At 41.0% G+C, this 17,586-nt stretch overlaps 2 protein-coding genes and 1 long non-coding RNA gene across 3 annotated transcripts in view; 2 read left to right on the top strand and 1 right to left on the bottom strand.

Moving 5' to 3' along the window:
* LOC146678583 (uncharacterized) overlaps positions 1–17,586 on the bottom strand; it is a 76,235-nt gene that overhangs the window by 31,028 nt on the left and 27,621 nt on the right. The window lies entirely within an intron of this gene.
* got2b (glutamic-oxaloacetic transaminase 2b, mitochondrial) lies at positions 16–8,262 on the top strand. Its single transcript, XM_085401147.1, has 10 exons — positions 16–174; positions 2,396–2,552; positions 2,683–2,811; positions 2,904–2,963; positions 3,063–3,224; positions 4,831–4,935; positions 5,089–5,239; positions 5,797–5,962; positions 6,426–6,576; positions 7,027–8,262. The coding sequence occupies exons 1-10, from the start codon at positions 92–94 to the stop codon at positions 7,147–7,149; spliced, it is 1,287 nt and encodes a 428-aa protein (XP_085257273.1). The 5' UTR covers positions 16–91; the 3' UTR covers positions 7,150–8,262.
* slc38a7 (solute carrier family 38 member 7) overlaps positions 9,203–17,586 on the top strand; it is a 12,527-nt gene continuing 4,143 nt past the window's right edge. Inside the window, exons 1-10 of the mRNA XM_085401141.1 lie at positions 9,203–9,336; positions 10,118–10,548; positions 11,403–11,456; positions 12,976–13,120; positions 14,023–14,167; positions 14,322–14,420; positions 14,510–14,567; positions 14,683–14,797; positions 14,992–15,139; positions 17,351–17,550. Coding sequence (XP_085257267.1) covers positions 10,297–10,548; positions 11,403–11,456; positions 12,976–13,120; positions 14,023–14,167; positions 14,322–14,420; positions 14,510–14,567; positions 14,683–14,797; positions 14,992–15,139; positions 17,351–17,550 — 1,216 coding nt within the window. The 5' untranslated portion in view covers positions 9,203–9,336; positions 10,118–10,296. The remainder of the gene's footprint in view (positions 9,337–10,117; positions 10,549–11,402; positions 11,457–12,975; positions 13,121–14,022; positions 14,168–14,321; positions 14,421–14,509; positions 14,568–14,682; positions 14,798–14,991; positions 15,140–17,350; positions 17,551–17,586) is intronic.

Here is a 17,586-nt window from a genome sequence, read left to right as displayed (position 1 = left end):
TGCTCTGACGTCAGCGCGTATTCAGATCGTAGGAGCGTGGTCTCGCCTGTCCTTCACATCCTTCTAGGCTCGCCTCCCAAACGCAGCAACGATGGCTCTGCTCAAGTCCAGCAAGATGGTCTACTGCCTGGGGAACATCTCCCCGTCCCTGGGAGTCCTGTCCACCCGCAACAGGTAAAAGGCAGTAACGTGGACGATCGGTTCGTTAAGCACCACCTACGTGGTCGCATGAACTGTCACGTTTTGCAGCTAGCTCAATGAACAAACGTTATTTGAAGGTTGACGTTACCTTGTGTTTTATGGTGGAGGTTGGTTGCTCTGCGGTTAGTGTAGCCCCAATAGCTGGTCAGCTAACCTCAGACTGAGGTCAAAGGATTTTTACACGGCCTGCTGTTGTCCGGGGTTTAGCATCTGCTCCCAGGTAGCAGCTAATATGTAGGTTAGCGATGTCCTCTTGTGACTTGATGGCCTGAAAGGTCAACAGCCATTGTTTAAGACAAACTTTCTCTTTGCTTACTTCTAACCTGACCTCAAAACAGTAACTTTGAGTTACCACAACTTTGAGTTGCTGTTAATGAGGTTAACGGTACTGATGAAAGTCACGCTGGTGTGTTAGCACCGGAGCATGGTGGAGACTGAAGCCCAGTCGGATTTGTTACGTTATCAAGAGCAGCTTAAGTTTACAGTATTAAACAGTTAACTTAATTGTTAATAAACTGTTTCGCCTTTTGCTCCTGAAAACATCTTGAGTGACTTAAACAATCGCGATAATTTCAGTTGCACAGTTTGAGCTAAGCGACTTGTCGTAGTTTGTAAAGTCGTGCGAGCTGATTGGCTGTCGCTTCCCACCTTTGAGCGCCGATTGGCTAATTTCCAGGTGGAAATTGAGACACTGGTGTGTCCTTTCAGGGTGTGCTTGGAGGACAAACTTGTCCACAGTTACTCGTTTGTGCGATTAAAATATTTAACTTCAAGCTTTCGTAAATGCTGAGATTTGTGAACGTGGGAAACTGTATTTAGCTTACCCCTTCACTGCAGTAACTCTAGGTTTCGTTTTTCTAGCTTCTGCTGTCGTGATTCGGTGTCGTATGTTCAAGCACGCAGCCAGCCGTTATTGTGTAATTTTAGACGGTAATGTCAGAAACTGATAGGGGTGAACAACAATATTGCCCTTTACGGTGCCACAAAGGCCTCTGCTCTACTGATCTCTGATAACTTCTCAGTAAATATTTAAATAAACGCTGAAGTTTGTCTGTTCAAAGGTTCTGCTTGCATGCACACTGCAAGTGTGATGAGACAAATGAACGCAAATAACACTTTAGTTACTACGTTCCTGCTGTTAATGTCAACAGTAGTATGTTACACACAGTAAAACTAATACTGTTTATATAGATGGTAATTAGGTGAAAAAAGTTTGTGCCAAATGATAGAAATAATATTTTAATGTCACTTTGGAGACACTTGCCCTTTGCAAAGTGTCCTGTCCTAAATTTAGACTCAAGTTTAGAAAGTAGAAGAAACCTGATACAGTAACATGTCTGTGAGGGCAAGAGTGCAGCAAAAGTAAAATCATGCCACGTAAAAAAAAAAACGTGATAGTGGGTGTGGGCTTCCTAAATCTATGTACAAACGGAGATGTATTGTATTAATATCAGTTGACGATGTGAAAGCAGAAAAACGGCCAGTGAACTGATTGACTTTTTTCTCCTTTTTTTTTTTTTTTAAATTACTAATAAGTACTGTTAATAAGAAATTCAAGGACTGTTTAGTTTCTTTACCTTAATCAGCCACTTAAACAAATATTTTAATTAGCATCAAGTATTTTGAAACAGATCGATAAGCTTAAAAAGAAAAGAATGATATTCAACAAGATGATGCTGAAAGCTGGAAGAGCAAATAAAGGAAAGAACGGTAATACTCATTCAGTGGAATATAATACTCCACTGAGTGTTTGTTGTCGTGGGAACTGGGTAATTATGACATTTTTGACCCCGATTAACTGTCACACTTGTTGTTGGACTCTGGACTTCCTGATGGGATTATGTTTCATGATGCTTGTACCAGCCAAGCATGTGTCATTCATGCGTCTTTAAGTCAGTGTGTTATCTCCAGGTCACATGAGGAGCTAAGCTGGCATTGGGCTCTGCAGCATGTTGCTGTTTTTCTTTTATTGGCCTTTTCTGGAAAGCCATCTACAATATTAACATAAATGTTGCCATTTGATGCATTGTATCAGTTTTAGCTTACTGCTAATTTGCATCTGCAGTCTGTTGGCAGGCTACATGCATTAAACTGTACAAGGTAGTGGTACCTTAAAAGCACTTTGCCCCTCTTCAAAGATGCATTAGTGTTTGTGACCACAATCTAAGTACTATTCTCATCTGCTTTGGTGCAGCTCCTGGTGGGGTGGAGTGCAGATGGGTCCCCCTGATCCCATCCTGGGGGTGACTGAAGCCTTCAAGAAGGACACAAACCCCAAGAAGATGAACTTGGGAGTGGGAGCCTACAGGGATGATCAAGGAAAGCCTTTTGTCCTCAGCTGTGTTCGCAAGGTAGATCCACCTCCGTGTGTGTGTGTGTGTGTGTGTGTGTGTGTGTGTGTGTGTGATATACATACACACACCATTGCCAGCTGATGGAAAGGAGGATGTTTTATGCCTCATTTTCTTTGCCTTCTTCTAGGCAGAGGCTATCATTGCAGCTAAACAGCTGGATAAGGAGTACCTTCCCATTGGTGGTTTGGCTGAATTCAGTAAAGCCTGTGCTCAGCTGGCTCTTGGTCCCGAAAATGAGGTTTTGAAAAGTAGCAGAGTAAGTTCAACTTAAAGTTCAGTTGACGATGGACAAGTTTTTGTCTTTTAAAAGAAATCCATATCAGTACAGCAGTTTTCTTCTCCTGACAGAGCGTCACCGTCCAGACCATCTCAGGAACTGGATCTCTGCGTATTGGAGCCAACTTCTTGGTGAGGTCTTCTTGTATTGATCACCTGGCATTTAAAAACTGTTTTTAAAAATTAGGTTTCTTGGTATGCCTTAGCTCATTAGCTTTTCCTGTGTCACAGGCTCGATTCCACCCTGGGCCACATGATGTGTACCTGCCCAAACCCTCCTGGGGGAACCACACACCCATCTTCAGAGATGCTGGCATGCAGCTCAAAGCTTACCGCTACTATGAACCTTCCACCTGTGGCTTTGACTTCAAAGGAGCTCTGGATGACATCTCTGTAAGAAATGCGTAAAATACATGCGTCAAAAGAAAATGAAACATGTTTAGCATTTTTCCCAACAATTTGATTATTGTTGATGATTTTATCCTTTGAGTTGTCCAAATGATATCTGTGATTTTGAAGGATAAGTTCGAGAGTAGTGATCAGATTTAAGAAATTTTCCTTTTATTAGGAAAAGAACGCAGGACATGGGACTCTTCTTTTTTTACTTTTGTGGTGTGTAGTGTGTTAAGGTTCAAATATTGGGGATGGAGACAAGAGAAAAAACCACAATAACAACACTGGTCCGGCCGGGTTGAGTCAAACGATGATTTAATGATCACACACGTGGGAGATGGACACTGATGCAGACAGCCTCAAAATCTCAAAATGGTGGAGCATTGCTCAAACTTTTATAGCCTCTGGTGCCTCCACCTTATCATAAAAAGCCTAAACATTCACATGCTCTCTCTCACACAGCGCCTGAGCTACGACCTTGGCTCCCTGTTTATCTGCTCCTGCTGAAATGGGGCAGAAAACTCCAGCACACTCTGTTCTCTTCTACTCAGACAAATTAGACAATAACCTTCTGCGAACAGTATTTCTTATAACTCAGCAATATAATGCATCATAAAACAATATCATTCATTCACAACAAGTCAGCAATTTAATGTAATGCAAATCAGTTTAACTAATGCAATAGTTATCAGCTTCTTCTAATTCAGGAGAATAATGCAAACTAAAACTACATAATAATTCACAATCTTTAATTAGGGGTATAACATGGCATAAAATAATATCATAATTTTACAATTGCAAACGGTGTATTTATACTAAGAGCCATCCAAGAGGACTTTGGTCTTGCCCCACTTTCTGTTTACACACAGATATCAGGGAAGCTTCACTGGGCATAGTGTGAATTGTTGTTGCATCAGTGTATAATAAAGATTTGCTAAAATGTACATGTAATTCTCATCCCCTTATCTTAGTATTTCCCAACCACTGTGCTACAGCACATAGGTGTGCCGTGAGAAATGATCAGGTGTGCTGTGGAAGATTATCTGGTATTCCAAGCGATTGGCTTGAGTAACAAACAGAACAATTACATTCTCTTCCACTAGAGGGCAGTTCAACTACCTGCTCTAATTAAATCAGTTGCCAACTGCCAGTAAAACAGGAGAAATTGCATAATAGTCATGCGAGTGAGACAATGCAGCGCGTAATAGCAATAGATAAGTATTTGAAAAGAAAATGTAGTTAATCTGACCTGGGTCCTGGAGTAAATTCCAACCCAGATGAAGGCCCTAGCATGAATAGTGGTCAGAAGAAGACAAAGCTATACTGGGGACAAACTGAGCCAATTCCGCTATACCTGGTGCACACGGAAAAATTATTAATATGCTTTTTGTGACATTTTTGTTTGTGACTTTCCTAATGTGAAATATGTGCCATGGCTCCAAAAGGTTGGAAAACGCTGCTTTATCTCGTGGTGAGGAACCACTTCATGTTAGTCATATCTAGTGCATGAGCAGTGTACGAGTACTGCTGCTGTGAGAACACGGTCAGGTCTGTAGTGTGTGGGTTTTTGTAGGCTGACTAACTGAAACCCTCGTTTATGTTGCAGAAAATCCCAGAGCAGAGCATCATCCTGCTGCATGCATGTGCCCACAACCCCACTGGTGTGGATCCAAGGCCCGAGCAGTGGAAGGAGATTGCTGACATTGTGAAGGTGAGAGGTTATCAGAGGTTCTGAAAATGCTAATGATGAAACGGTTGCTTTGCTTTTATCTCATGAGGTCTCTGACAGTTAAGACAGCAAAATTGATGAGCTCTGGATAATTAACTGCTGTCTGTCTTTGTTCATCCACCACCACTCTTATAGAAAAGGAACCTACTCGTGTTCTTCGACATGGCCTACCAGGGCTTTGCAAGTGGAGACATTGATCGCGACGCCTGGGCTGTCCGCCACTTCATTGAAAACGGTCACAACATTGTGCTGTCGCAATCCTTTGCCAAGAACATGGGACTCTATGGTCAGTCAGCTTCAGTGCAGGCTCCTAAATGGGTGTTTTCTGTTCTGAAATGAAACATTTGAGCAGATCTATCTTGATCCCTTAACAAGACCCACTGAGAAAATGCTGATACTAAAATATATTTATTTGGGTACAGCGGTAGTTCTTTTGAGTTTTGAATGTTGTCACACTTGTATGGCAACACTTATTCTCACTGGCCACATATGGTTAGAATAGTCTCCTTCTACCTAGTCTTTTATTTCTGTTTAGTGGTGTCTTGCAAACAGTCTGTAGGTGCATTACTGACACCTTCTGACACTGGGGCCACATTAAAACCTACACGAGTCTGGGAAAATATGAGTAACACAAGAATCGCAAGCTATTTAATTGTGTGTCTGTTATCCTTGCTTATTTATAACCTGTTCAATTTTCTTAAATTTGGTTGTTCAGTAGAGGTGGTGGTTTATCGTGAACCAAAATCTTGTATTAAACCCTGAGGTTTTTTTTTTTTTTTTTTTTTGTTTTTTTTTTTTTTGTCATCAGTGTTTATATTTTTGACTTGCTGTGCATGTTGACAGGTGAACGTGTCGGAGGCTTCACTGTCGTGTGCAAAGATGCAGAGGAGGCAAAGAGGGTGGAGTCTCAACTCAAGATCCTCATCAGGCCCATCTACTCCAACCCACCAGTGAATGGTGCCAGAATTGCAGCAACTATTCTCAACACGCCAGAGCTGCACTCACTGTGGTACGACCTTTTAGACATGGACATATCCACAGACGACCCCACTAGGGTTTAAATACTGGGCTCCTTCCTTCTTTAAGCTTCATGCAGAGGTTTTGCTTCTCATCCAAGAGGCTTCTTCAGTTTTAAAACCAAATGAAGCCCAGTTGCTTTCTCTTCAAGCTCCTTAGGTTATCACAACACTGCACTTATGCTGCGTTCCTTTGGCCACAGAAATCAGAGCTGGGAGTGACACGACTACCTTAGTTGAGCATGTTCCAGGAGTAAAGTCAGGTTTTAGAGACAAAGCTCCAGCACCTTCAGGGATGGAGCCTGGTCAGTGCTCTATGCGCTGCTGCCAACTAGCAACTTAAACTCTGACACATTAAACTAATGTAGTCTGAATACTTTGGGAACGCTTCAAATCTTCAGCGTGCCCCAAAAAGGTTGATGCTCAGTTATGCATTTCTTTGTTTTTTGTGTCCAGGCTGGAGGAGGTCCATGGTATGGCTAACCGCATCATCAAGATGAGAGAGCAGCTGGTGGCCGGTTTGAAAAAGAATGGCTCCTCCCACAACTGGCAGCATGTCATCGACCAGATCGGGATGTTTTGCTTCACAGGACTCAAGCCAGAACAGGTAATGTAATGGCAGAGAAATTGATACGTTTTCATATTTAAACAAAGTGTAATGAATAATGTCATTCAGCAATAAACCTCACAGGTCATATCAGAGGAGAGTTTCTCTTAGGAAAGAGACTTGCCTTTTGGCAGGCCCACTCTTACAGTCATATCTGTTGTGTAAAGCTGCTTTCTGTACTGACTGAGGTTTCACCACCAGGGGGTAATGGTTTACTGCTGTTTAACTTTTTAGTCGTTACAAAGTTTAGTGGCGATTTGTATTTGCCTGGTTGCATTAAGAATGTGGTCTTAAACGCCTGCTGTCTCATTTAAAAACGTGCATTCTTCAGTCTTGTTTGTTTGACATTATGAGTCTTGATCCTGCAGATGAATGTTTATTTCAAAAAACAACAAACAATAAAACTGCCCTTTTCCTCTGCCTCATTTGTGCTGTTTTCTTTCCCTGCAGGTCGAGCGCTTGACAAAAGAGTTCTCAGTGTACATGACCAAGGATGGCAGAATTTCCATGGCAGGTGTGACCTCTGGAAACGTGGGCTACCTTGCAGACGCGATCCACGCAGTCACCAAGTAGAGTGGATCGTGCTGGGAGAGCAGCAAAAATCAGAAGGAGCAGCACTAAAGAGGAGCTTCAAGCGTCATTTATTCTGTCTCCTTCATTCCACCTTTAGAAAACTTCCTTTTTTTTCTTTTCTTTTTTTTTTTTTTTCTAAGTTGTAGCCTTTTTGTTTCCTGACTGGCTTTCATCATGAGTTAAATTTGGAACGGTTGCTCTTGTTACAGGCTCTGTTTTCCAGTTACTTTCTTTCCTCTACATTTCACTAAAGGCTTCCCCTGCCAAATTGAGAGATTTCTTCCCATGACTGAATCATCTTTGCTTATTTATTATCAGAAATAAACTGTTGGCTGTACATTCGTGTCCTCCTACATGTATATTCTATCTGCTGTGGGCCCACACTCTAAAACGTTGAGGAAAAATTATCCAGGCGATGCTAGGCGGAGATGAGATCTCTCGTTCTTTGTGAAAGCTTGTAGTTGATCTGAGGGTTTCCTTTTAATTGTGGAGTTGTAGCACTTTAACCTGTGAGGCACTGTTTGAGTCTCAAGACATCACTGGCACTTCACTGGGCTTTACTGTACTAATGGGCATCTGCCAATCATGTAATCTCTTTACTCTGTGGATCTGCCCTAACAATGATTCAGCAGTTTACTCTTTATCTGTTCTGTTTCAGTAGAATTTGAATCTGTTTGATTTCTGTTTTGGTGATTACAGGGCAGCGGTCTCTCTCTGCTGGTCCTCTTGTAAGCCCAGATACAAACAAGCACATGGTTTAGCGTTGAGAATGGAGACAATAAATCTGTCAATCCCACTGCAAGGAATTTTTATTACACAAAATTACTCTCCAAATGAAAAGTCTGTACTCCATGGTAAAGTTGTGTGGGGTACTTTCTTCGGGGGAACACCACATCTCATGATGCGCGCACGCTGTTCATTCAGATGAACATCATGTTTTTAGTGTGTGAATCTGGACTGTGAGACACAGATGGCAATACAAAATGTGGGGTTTGCCCGAGTCTGCTCTTACTTCTGGTACTCTGCCTCCATGTTTTTGCATTCTCTCTTATGGATCGTTGGTCTTGTCATCATTGAACAAATAAATCATTAAAGAGTAAAGATGTGAAACCAGTTAATTTTGTCCCTTTACTTCACATTTACCCACTACATCATGCTCAGACAACCTACATCTGATCCCAAGTGATGGATTATTGCACTGAGGTCCAGGGGAGTTTCCTCGCTCTTTGTTAGCTATGATAGGCTAAACTTGTATATAATGATCTTGACTTGCATAAGCACAAACAAAAGTACAGAGTGCTCTGACTTATGCATTTGCTTAAATGGGTGTGGCTGCATTTTCATTGGTCTTTAAGTTTCTGATATGTTCTTGGATAATAGTTTACCCATGTAAGAAATGGTTACATGCACTCTTTGTTCTGTTTTATTTACAGATAACAGCCCTGTACAGCAATGAACAAATATAGACCACCTGTCATAAACATGATACAAACACCTTCCATCCATTCACTTCCGCTTATCCTTTTTCAGGGTCACGGGGGACGCTGGAGCCTATCCCAGCTGTCATAGGGCGAGAGGCGGGGTACACCCTGGACAGGTTGCCAGTCTGTTGCAGGGCTAACACACAGGGACAGACAACCATTCGTACTCGCATTCACTCGCACATTCACACCTAGTGGCAATTTGGATTATCCAGTTAACCTATCCCCACAAACACCTTTAAACTAAAAATTATTTTAGGCAAAACTGAATTCATATTCTTATAACCACTTTGAACCAGCACACTGGATTCCTCTGAGAAGTCAGAAATGAACAACATAGAGCATACACATATATTCTAGAAACACAAAAATCGGCCTTTACCAATACTTTTAATTTAAAGCATAAAATGTACAGTAGTATATTTATAGCAAAAACAAAGGTTAAGTTAAAAAATTGGATTGAAAAAAGACAGGTTGTGCAAAAGAGTACATTATATGTTCGCCATAAGTTTAAGAAACAGCGGCATATAAGGAAGCGTAGAAACAACTTCCTGTCAAGAGTGGAGGCCTCAGGTAATCCCACTGGGTTTATGAAAACGACAGGGGGAACTACATTACCCACAATTCTATTGTACCGCATGTGACTTGCTCGTCACGTTACGGTCAAAACACTGAGGTCTCTCATTTCCAGCGGTGGCGGCATAAGGTAGGATACGAGCACTTTAGTCTTACACGAAACAGAGACGACTCTTTAATCCTTATTGTGAGTAACGCGGAGGTGTTTAAATGTGTGGACTTGTTGTCGAAAACGAGCTCTCTTTAGCTCGGTGTGCTGTTTGCTAGCTAGCTAATGTAGGCACAGTGGTGTATGGGTGTATTGATAAATGCTATTGTTACCTTAGTGAAAACAAAAGCCTGAATCTAGCTACGATAAAAGGTGGATTACTTGACCAGTGTCTCCTGTAGATACCCGTGTGTGTGTGTGTGTGTGTGTGTGTGTGTGTGTGAGAGAGTGTGAGTGAGAGAGAGAGAGACAGTGACTGTGTTGGAGATCTGGTGGACACAACATTAATAAATCACCTCCATGCTTTATTCCTGGCAGCTTTGCGTGTTCTCCTACACTTTCTGCCGTACGCTCATTAGCTACTTTATAAGAGATCCACTTGTAAAACGACTGTTCTCTAAAACGTATGTTTGTTCTTGAGCTCACTGATTTTGATTTTTTTTAAACATGGTGATTATAAGAATCATGTCATCTTCCTAAAATGAATAGTACCCCTTCACTGCCTTAAACTGGGTAATTTCTACATACAGTATATTATGGACTTCTAGGAATCAGTGAGCAGAAACCGTTTTACCAAACATGACTCGTGATTCAAACCACTTTTTTTTTTTTTTTTAACTTCCCCATCTAATGTACTCAGTATGTTATTTTGATACCACGCTTCTCCCAAATGTATCTAAATGCAGACAATATTTTATTACAGCTCAATCTCCAAATGACTTCACCATCAAACCATCACCGTTGAGAAACCTCAGCTGGCTCCTGACTGGACATAATTATTCATCTGCAGCTGGGTTATATCTCGTAGCTTCATTCAAATTTCCTCACCTGATTTTCTGAGGTGCTTAACGCTTCCCAGACTGAGCTGCACCTTGGTGACTCATGGCAATTAAAAATGATGTTGAGGACTGGGGTGGTGCTGGCAGCAGTGACTCTGGAGAAAGGGCGTGGCTCTTGCAGAGCCCCAGTGTGGATTCTGTTCGGCAACCTGAGTCTGAGAGGAGGAGCTCGGGGGTGTCATCAGTAGGCGCTGTTTTCATCGTGGTGAATGCAGCGCTGGGAGCGGGTCTACTCAATTTTCCTGCAGCCTTCAATATGGCAGGAGGTATAACTGCAGGATTCGTGCTTCAGATGGTGAGGAGATTATGCGCTTCTGCTACACCTCTTTTGTCTTGCATGAAGCATGTATGTCATGAAGTACAGTTAAATTAGGATTCAGTTATAATTTGCTCTGCTCAGTTTTTATGAACTACATGCATTGATCATCTATAATATTAAAACCACTGAGTGTTGAGATGAATGGATCCTGTTTTTGTCCTAAAAGGTCTTGGGACCTGGCATGGTCCTGGTCCTATGTTACTTTGAGACATACCACACACCTTAACATTGCTAGAGGCCACGCACATCATTGGATAGCAATGGAAGCATCCTATAGCAGAACAATGCATTCCATCATTCTTGAGAAAATGCTTGGAAACAGCTTTAGAAACACAACCAGTGTGTGACGTTTGGTCTCCAATCTCCTGACATCCCAGTCTGACAGAGCATCAGCGGGATGTGCCAGGAGAATGTGAACCACACAAGTCACACCCTTTAATCTACGAGATCCACTGGCAGTGTTAGAGTATCAGACACCAAGGGATGTCTCGTGTTCATTGCCCAGTCTCCAGACCAGTTTTGGAGGGTCAAGAAGGACCTCCAGAATATAACTCTGATGTTTAATGTTGTGGCTGATCAATGTATACCCTCATTACACTGAGGGTGAAACATTTTTTGGCACTAAGAGAAGCTGAAAGGAAAAAAAAAAGTTATTTTATGTCACTACCAACAGTTATTATTAGGTTAGCTGGAAAGGGAGTCAGACTGAATATAGCATGAGCTTGTTCATTCCCGGAATACAAGAACTGACAATCAGAGCACCTGCTTTCTCTGTATTCATGTGACCAGCATATTCATGTAGTGCTGCTTTGTGTTTCCTTGTGTTTCAGTTTATGCTGATCTTCATAATCACCGGGCTGGTGATCCTTGGATACTGCTCCCTGGTTTGTGTTGCCCCCAAACGTTCTTCACATTTCACTTGTTTTTCTTATGTTTTCTCTGCCATGTTCTGGACCTCGAACTCCGAACAGTTTTGTCTCTCTTTTGTCTTCTTCCTTCATTCGTAGTGAAACAAACTGCGCAGGCTTCTTAAGTAACAACTTCTTTATTCTGTGGTTGTAATCCTGATCATATGGATAGGTTTGGACTTTCACTTCCTCAGTAGCTCAGATTTGTGCTTGCGTCTCACACAACACTGGAATAAAAGAGTAAAGCTAAGACTGAGTTAGCTGAATTAAGTAAATTTTAAGTGATGCAACAATATCCGCTGAAGAAAATCATTTACATTCAGCTGTTGGATGGTTTCTGGCTATGTAAATGTGTGAGACTCCAACCTTAATTTTGCCAATAACTATGCAGACATCGGTAAATCAAGCTGTGGTAGCCAAGATAAAGTGTTTTTCTGTGTCTTTAACCTGCGTGCTGGCAGAATCCAAGATAGCCAATTAAGAGTGACTTGAATTACTCAAGTAGTAAACAGCGATGCTCCTGCTGCTCGGTTGTTTGTGGAGTTATGTAGAAAAACCTGTTTTAAATGCCGCACACTGCAGGAGGAACCCATGTTCTCAGTGAGTGCATGGATACATCCGTTTAGGCTTGCGGGAAATATCACAGGCTTGTGTTGAAAAACCTAATTTGGACAGTTAACCTTTGTTTCAGTGGCGCTGAAACTCAACGGCTAATTTAAGTGTGACATTTTAATGATGATGATTTTAATGGTGGCAAATGAAAATTCAGGTAAATGCATACAGGCTACAGATGTGATTGCTAACCTTGTGAATTTAACTCGGGCAACTTTGTAAATTTTTTGTGTTAATTGAATAAAACCCAAATCACACAGGCCTAGAAACCGATTGCAGGCCATTTAGCAACCATTGGTTTCTAGGGGAACAAATGTGTATGTGTGTGTTTTTTGACTGGTTGGCGATTGCTGGAGGTTGCTTGTCGAAATTGGTTGTGAAGAGCTATATGGTGCTGACTCAAACACCTGTTTTTGGTTGCTTTGGTTACCATTTGGAGAGTAGTTGGTGAGCATTTGAAGTGGGCGACTGTGATAATCTGCAAACCAACCACAATAAGGTGTTTGGGTCACCACCCTCTGTGCTACAGATTTTACCTAGTGACTGTCTCCAACCACTCGCCAGCCAGTTGGGGAATATACATTTTTCCCTGGGAACCAAAGGTTGCCAGGTGCGGTCACTGACTGGTCTCTAGGTCTGTATGACTGGGGTCTAAGTGAGTGATAAACTTATTAAACATTAAGCATAAATGCGATGAACTGTCACAATTGTGAATGAAAAAACATGTACACCCTCAACAGTCAATAGATTGCATCACCTCCTCCAATATGGCAGGCAACTCTCGGATAATGAAGTCACATGAGAAACCTTAGTATCACTACCGTGTACCTACCTACTGTTTGATCAACGTGCTTTTTTTAAATTATCTGTCTTTTTTATTCAGGTCAGTAATGAAGCTACTTATCAGGAAGTTGTTCGAGCCACTTGCGGGAAAGTCACAGGAGTTGTATGTGAAGTAGCTATTGCCATCTACACATTTGGCACATGCATTGCTTTCTTCATTGTCATCGGAGACCAGCTCGATCGCTGTAAGTGTACTTTATCAGACTGGTTAGCTTTTTTTTTTTTTTTTTTTTTTTTTTTTTTTTTTTTTTTTTTTCGTCTCTAGAAAACCAAAACCCCTAAAACTGGAATGTAAAAGACAAAAGATGCACCTGAATTAAATTTAGCTGTTCATCTCTTCAAAACCATCTTTAAAAAAAATTTTCTGGCTACAGAGTCGTTATTGACCACAAGCCCTGTTTCCTGGGTTTGACTCTGTGTGACTTTGACCACTTCCATACATGAAATTAGATCCTTCACCTCAGATTTCATTTTAAAGGACAAGATCCAGCGCACGCTGCAGAGGCAGGGACAGGACAGGACTTCCAGGGAGCCATCAAAAATATTAATGACACTTAAAGTGGTCTGGGGTGGACAAGAGTATGATCTTTAAAAGGAAGATCAGCCAAATTTAAATCATATAAGGTTTTGTGAGATGTTCCGATCATCTCCTACATTTAAATGAAATTTCTGCTTTCCTTTTGCATTTAGCTGTGATGTATTAAATAGGGGAAGTCTTTCTGTCATAGAGCAGTATTAAAAAAAAAAAAAAAAGTCAGTGTCATCAATGATGAGGGCAAAGAACATCAGAGATGACACTACTCAGCTTTTTCGCTCAGTAAACGTGTCTCTCATGTGATTAACTCAACCCAGAGATGCTGACAGTGTTTAAAAGAATTCAACTCTGGCCTTTTGCTATTTAGAAATGAATGAAGTGTTTGTGACTTAGATCGTCTGCATTTCTTCATCCCTCCTGTGTGTACAGCTCTTTAGCTAATCTCCTGCTCTGTACCGTGTACCCTTCTCCAGCAAACAGCAGATTGTACTCTGGCTCTTTCTCTTTGGGGCCTTCTCAAGTGTTTTTGAAATCCTTGTTTTTTTGTTACAGTGATCGCTGCAGCGGGTCATAATGCAGAGGGTGAAGACGATCACTTCTGGTACACTAACCGCAAATTTACCATCTCTCTGACTGCGATACTGGTCATTCTTCCTCTCTCCATCCCCAAAGAGATTGGCTTCCAGAAGTATGCCAGGTACAGAACTTTGCCCCTGTTAACCTGCAGCTTATTTTCACCCTGAGAATTGATTTCTTCTTCTTGTTGTTGTTGTTGTTGTTGTTGTTGTTGTTATTATTATTTTTTAAATTTACACACTGATTATTTGAGTTGTTCGTTTTTTCTCTGGTAGTACTCTGAGTGTGATGGGAACCTGGTATGTTACCATAGTGGTCATCATTAAGTACTTCTGGCCGGACAAAGAGGTGACTCCGGGCTATGTTCCTACCAGGTGTGGACACATTTCACAACACTTTCTAAACATCTGCATCCTCCTCATCTGGCTTTGTTTGAGTTGCTAAATCATTGTGTTTGTTACAGTTCTGCTTCCTGGACTGCAGTTTTTAATGCAATGCCCACCATATGCTTTGGCTTCCAGGTATCTCCTCATTTGGTATCATTTGATGAGATTTTAAGCTATGTGCCTTTATGATTAGACTTTAATATTAATAAACTGTATCTCCTGCCTTCTCCGTCCTGATCTCCGGTCACAGTGCCATGTCAGCTCCGTGCCAGTGTTCAACAGCATGAGGAGGAAAGAGATCAGACCCTGGGGGCTTGTTGTGACCTTCAGCATGTTAATCTGCCTTTTTGTTTACACTGGAACAGGTATTGTACATATATACTGAATAACATGCATCTTTATAATTGACTTTTAAATACATTTGAGAAACTACATGTAAAAGGTACTTGAAGGTATTTTTTATAGCATGGAAATATATTCCAGAAATGTAGTCAGCCTGCAGGTTTGCTTTTTTTTTTTACAGTGAAGCGATCCTTGGTGTGATTTTTGATTTGTTCAGGTGTCTGCGGCTTCCTGACATTTGGCTCCAACGTCAGTCAGGATGTGTTGATGTCGTACCCCCCCGATGATATCGCCGTAGCCATTGCGAGAGCTTTCATCATCGTCTGTGTGGTCACCTCCTACCCTATTTTACACTTCTGTGGCAGGTAAGACACAGCAAAGCTAAAACGTGTGATACTAATGATGAAGCTGTAGTTGATATCTGGATATATTAATGGGTCAAGACAATACAGCAGAAAACCATATGCAGTGTAAAGCTACAGTGGACTAAAGGTTTCCTCAGCAGAGAATAGAGTAATACTCACTGTGTCTGTCTGTTTCTGTTGTAATCTGAGCGTCTCAGTTTTTCTTGTGGCTGCTTCAGCTGCACATGCGTCTGAGTGCATATTGTTTCCTCCATTTCTAACTGTATTTCCTCCCCTACATCTTGAGAAAAGCTTAAAGTGAGATGGCATAATCAAAATAAAGTATTTTATTTGTATTCCTGTGTAAAAATAAAAGCAAAGAACACTCTTTGGATAAGCAGCAGCTAAGTGGTGCTGATTGAAGGCAGCTGATTAATCGAGTCTAATCAAGCGTGATCACCTCTATAAAGGCAGAAGCTTTAGAGGTGGAGAGTGTGTCAAAACATGCCATAATCTTCCCAGGAGTGGACGTCCCAGTAAGTTGACCCTGAGACTAGACCCCCAATACTTGGAGAAACTGCAGAAACCCCCAAAGCTACATCTCAAACTCTATAGGGCTCAATGAGCATGTTAAATATTAAAGTTAATGACAGCACGATTTACTAGAGGAGAGCCTCTTCTCTCTAAAAAGAACATCATCATCATTTATTTATTTATTTATTTATTTATTTATTTATAGCACTTTAAAAACACACCTGGTAGACCAAAGTGCTGTACAATACTAATATGCACATAGTAATAAAACCAGACATAGCAATAAAAAAAATAAATAAAAAAAAATCAGTTACACACAGAGTTAAAAGCCAGGGAATAAAAATAGGTTTTTAATAAAGACTTAAAAACTGGCACTGATGTAGCCTGTCTAATATGGAGAGGAAGGTTATTCCAAAGCATCAGCGCAGCAACAGCGAACGCTCTGTCTCCTCTAAGTTTCAGCCGTGACTTTGGGACCGAAAGCAGCAGCTGCTCAACTGACCGAAAGGAACGAGTGGGGACGTGGGGCTTCAACAAGTCAGACAAATAAACAGGTGCCAGACCATTTCGAGATTTAAAAACCAATAAAAGGACTTGAATTCAATTGGAAGCCAGTGTAAAGAGGCCAAAATCGGAGTGATGCGATCAAATTTTCTTCTGCCAGTTAAAAATCGTGCCGCAGCATTTTGCACTAAAATGAAGAAAGGGCTTAACCTTTGATAAACATCTGAGGTGATAAAATGCTGATTTTTACCAGTTTAAGTTTACAAAGTTGCAAATGTAAGGAAAAAAATCCTGATGTAAAACCATAAACATTCCTATTTTATGTGCCCAGGGTGAGTCTTTACTGCTAATTTGCTGCTCTCTCTCTCTTCAAGTGTGTATTTGTCAAACTAGACACACATACGGGTTGAAACACACTAGAGATAATAGCAGCAAAGTGGCAGAAGTGATGATGATTATGGGTTCAACATCTGTTGGCTTACTGTAGCATTTTATTGCATCATCCAGTGTATTTTACCATGTGAGCATTTCTTCTTTTTTTCCTTTTTTTTTTTTTTTTTTTTTTTGCTCTGCTGTTTCCTTTACTTTATTTCTTTCCTTTATTTATTACCATATCCATTTCCTTTAGTGGTTGCATTTCAAGTGTCTAAAATATATAAGCTGATTTTTATTTATTTTTTTGGTAAGGCTGTCAGTTCTTACTAGTGAAAAACTTATGGAGCGATATCTTTGAGATTTCTCACTGCAGCCTGTTACTGGCATCAGATAATTTACATCTTTTCTTTTTTGGCCTTTTTTGTTTCCTGTGATTTTTTTTTTTTTTTTTTTTTTTTTTTTTTCATGCACTGAGATGCATTCAAATTATTGCCAGCAGAAGAAACTGACCATATTTATGTATTTGTTGTTGGCTAAATATAATCTGTCCTCATTAAATAATGTTTATTAGTGATGCTAGGGTTACTAAATTTTCCAATATTTAGAAATTGAAAAGGAGCACTGATGTGGGATTTGTTTCAGGTGGTACCCCGTGTGTAGTTTTTAAAATCTGTATCAGATGATTTAAAAATACACCCCAAAAAAAGGTCAAAGGGATTGGTGGTATGTCCTCGGTGTGTTTGTGTGTACTAAAGTCCTTATTTAGTTTTTATGGATCTTTTCTTCTCAGTACTCTGCTGTGGTCATGTGTTGTTTTAGGGCAGTTATAGAGGGACTTTGGCTGCGTTTCCAAGGTGAACAGGTAGAGGTGTGTGTACGTCGTGAGAGGAGGAGGAGGATCCTGCAGACGCTGGTGTGGTTTATCATCACCCTCGTCCTCGCCCTCTTCATCCCAGATATTGGTCGAGTGATCTCTCTGATCGGAGGACTGGCAGCCTGCTTCATCTTTGTCTTCCCAGGTACACTGCACGCCATCTGCTCTGTTCGGGTTTTCT

Source organism: Rhamphochromis longiceps, linkage group LG1, assembly GCF_057381845.1.
Source record: "Rhamphochromis longiceps isolate RC_006_pf linkage group LG1, R_longiceps_female_GT1.1, whole genome shotgun sequence".
Taxonomy (NCBI): domain Eukaryota; kingdom Metazoa; phylum Chordata; class Actinopteri; order Cichliformes; family Cichlidae; genus Rhamphochromis; species Rhamphochromis longiceps.
The sequence above is the reverse complement of the archived record's forward strand: the minus strand, read 5'-3'. Positions and strand labels throughout refer to the sequence as shown.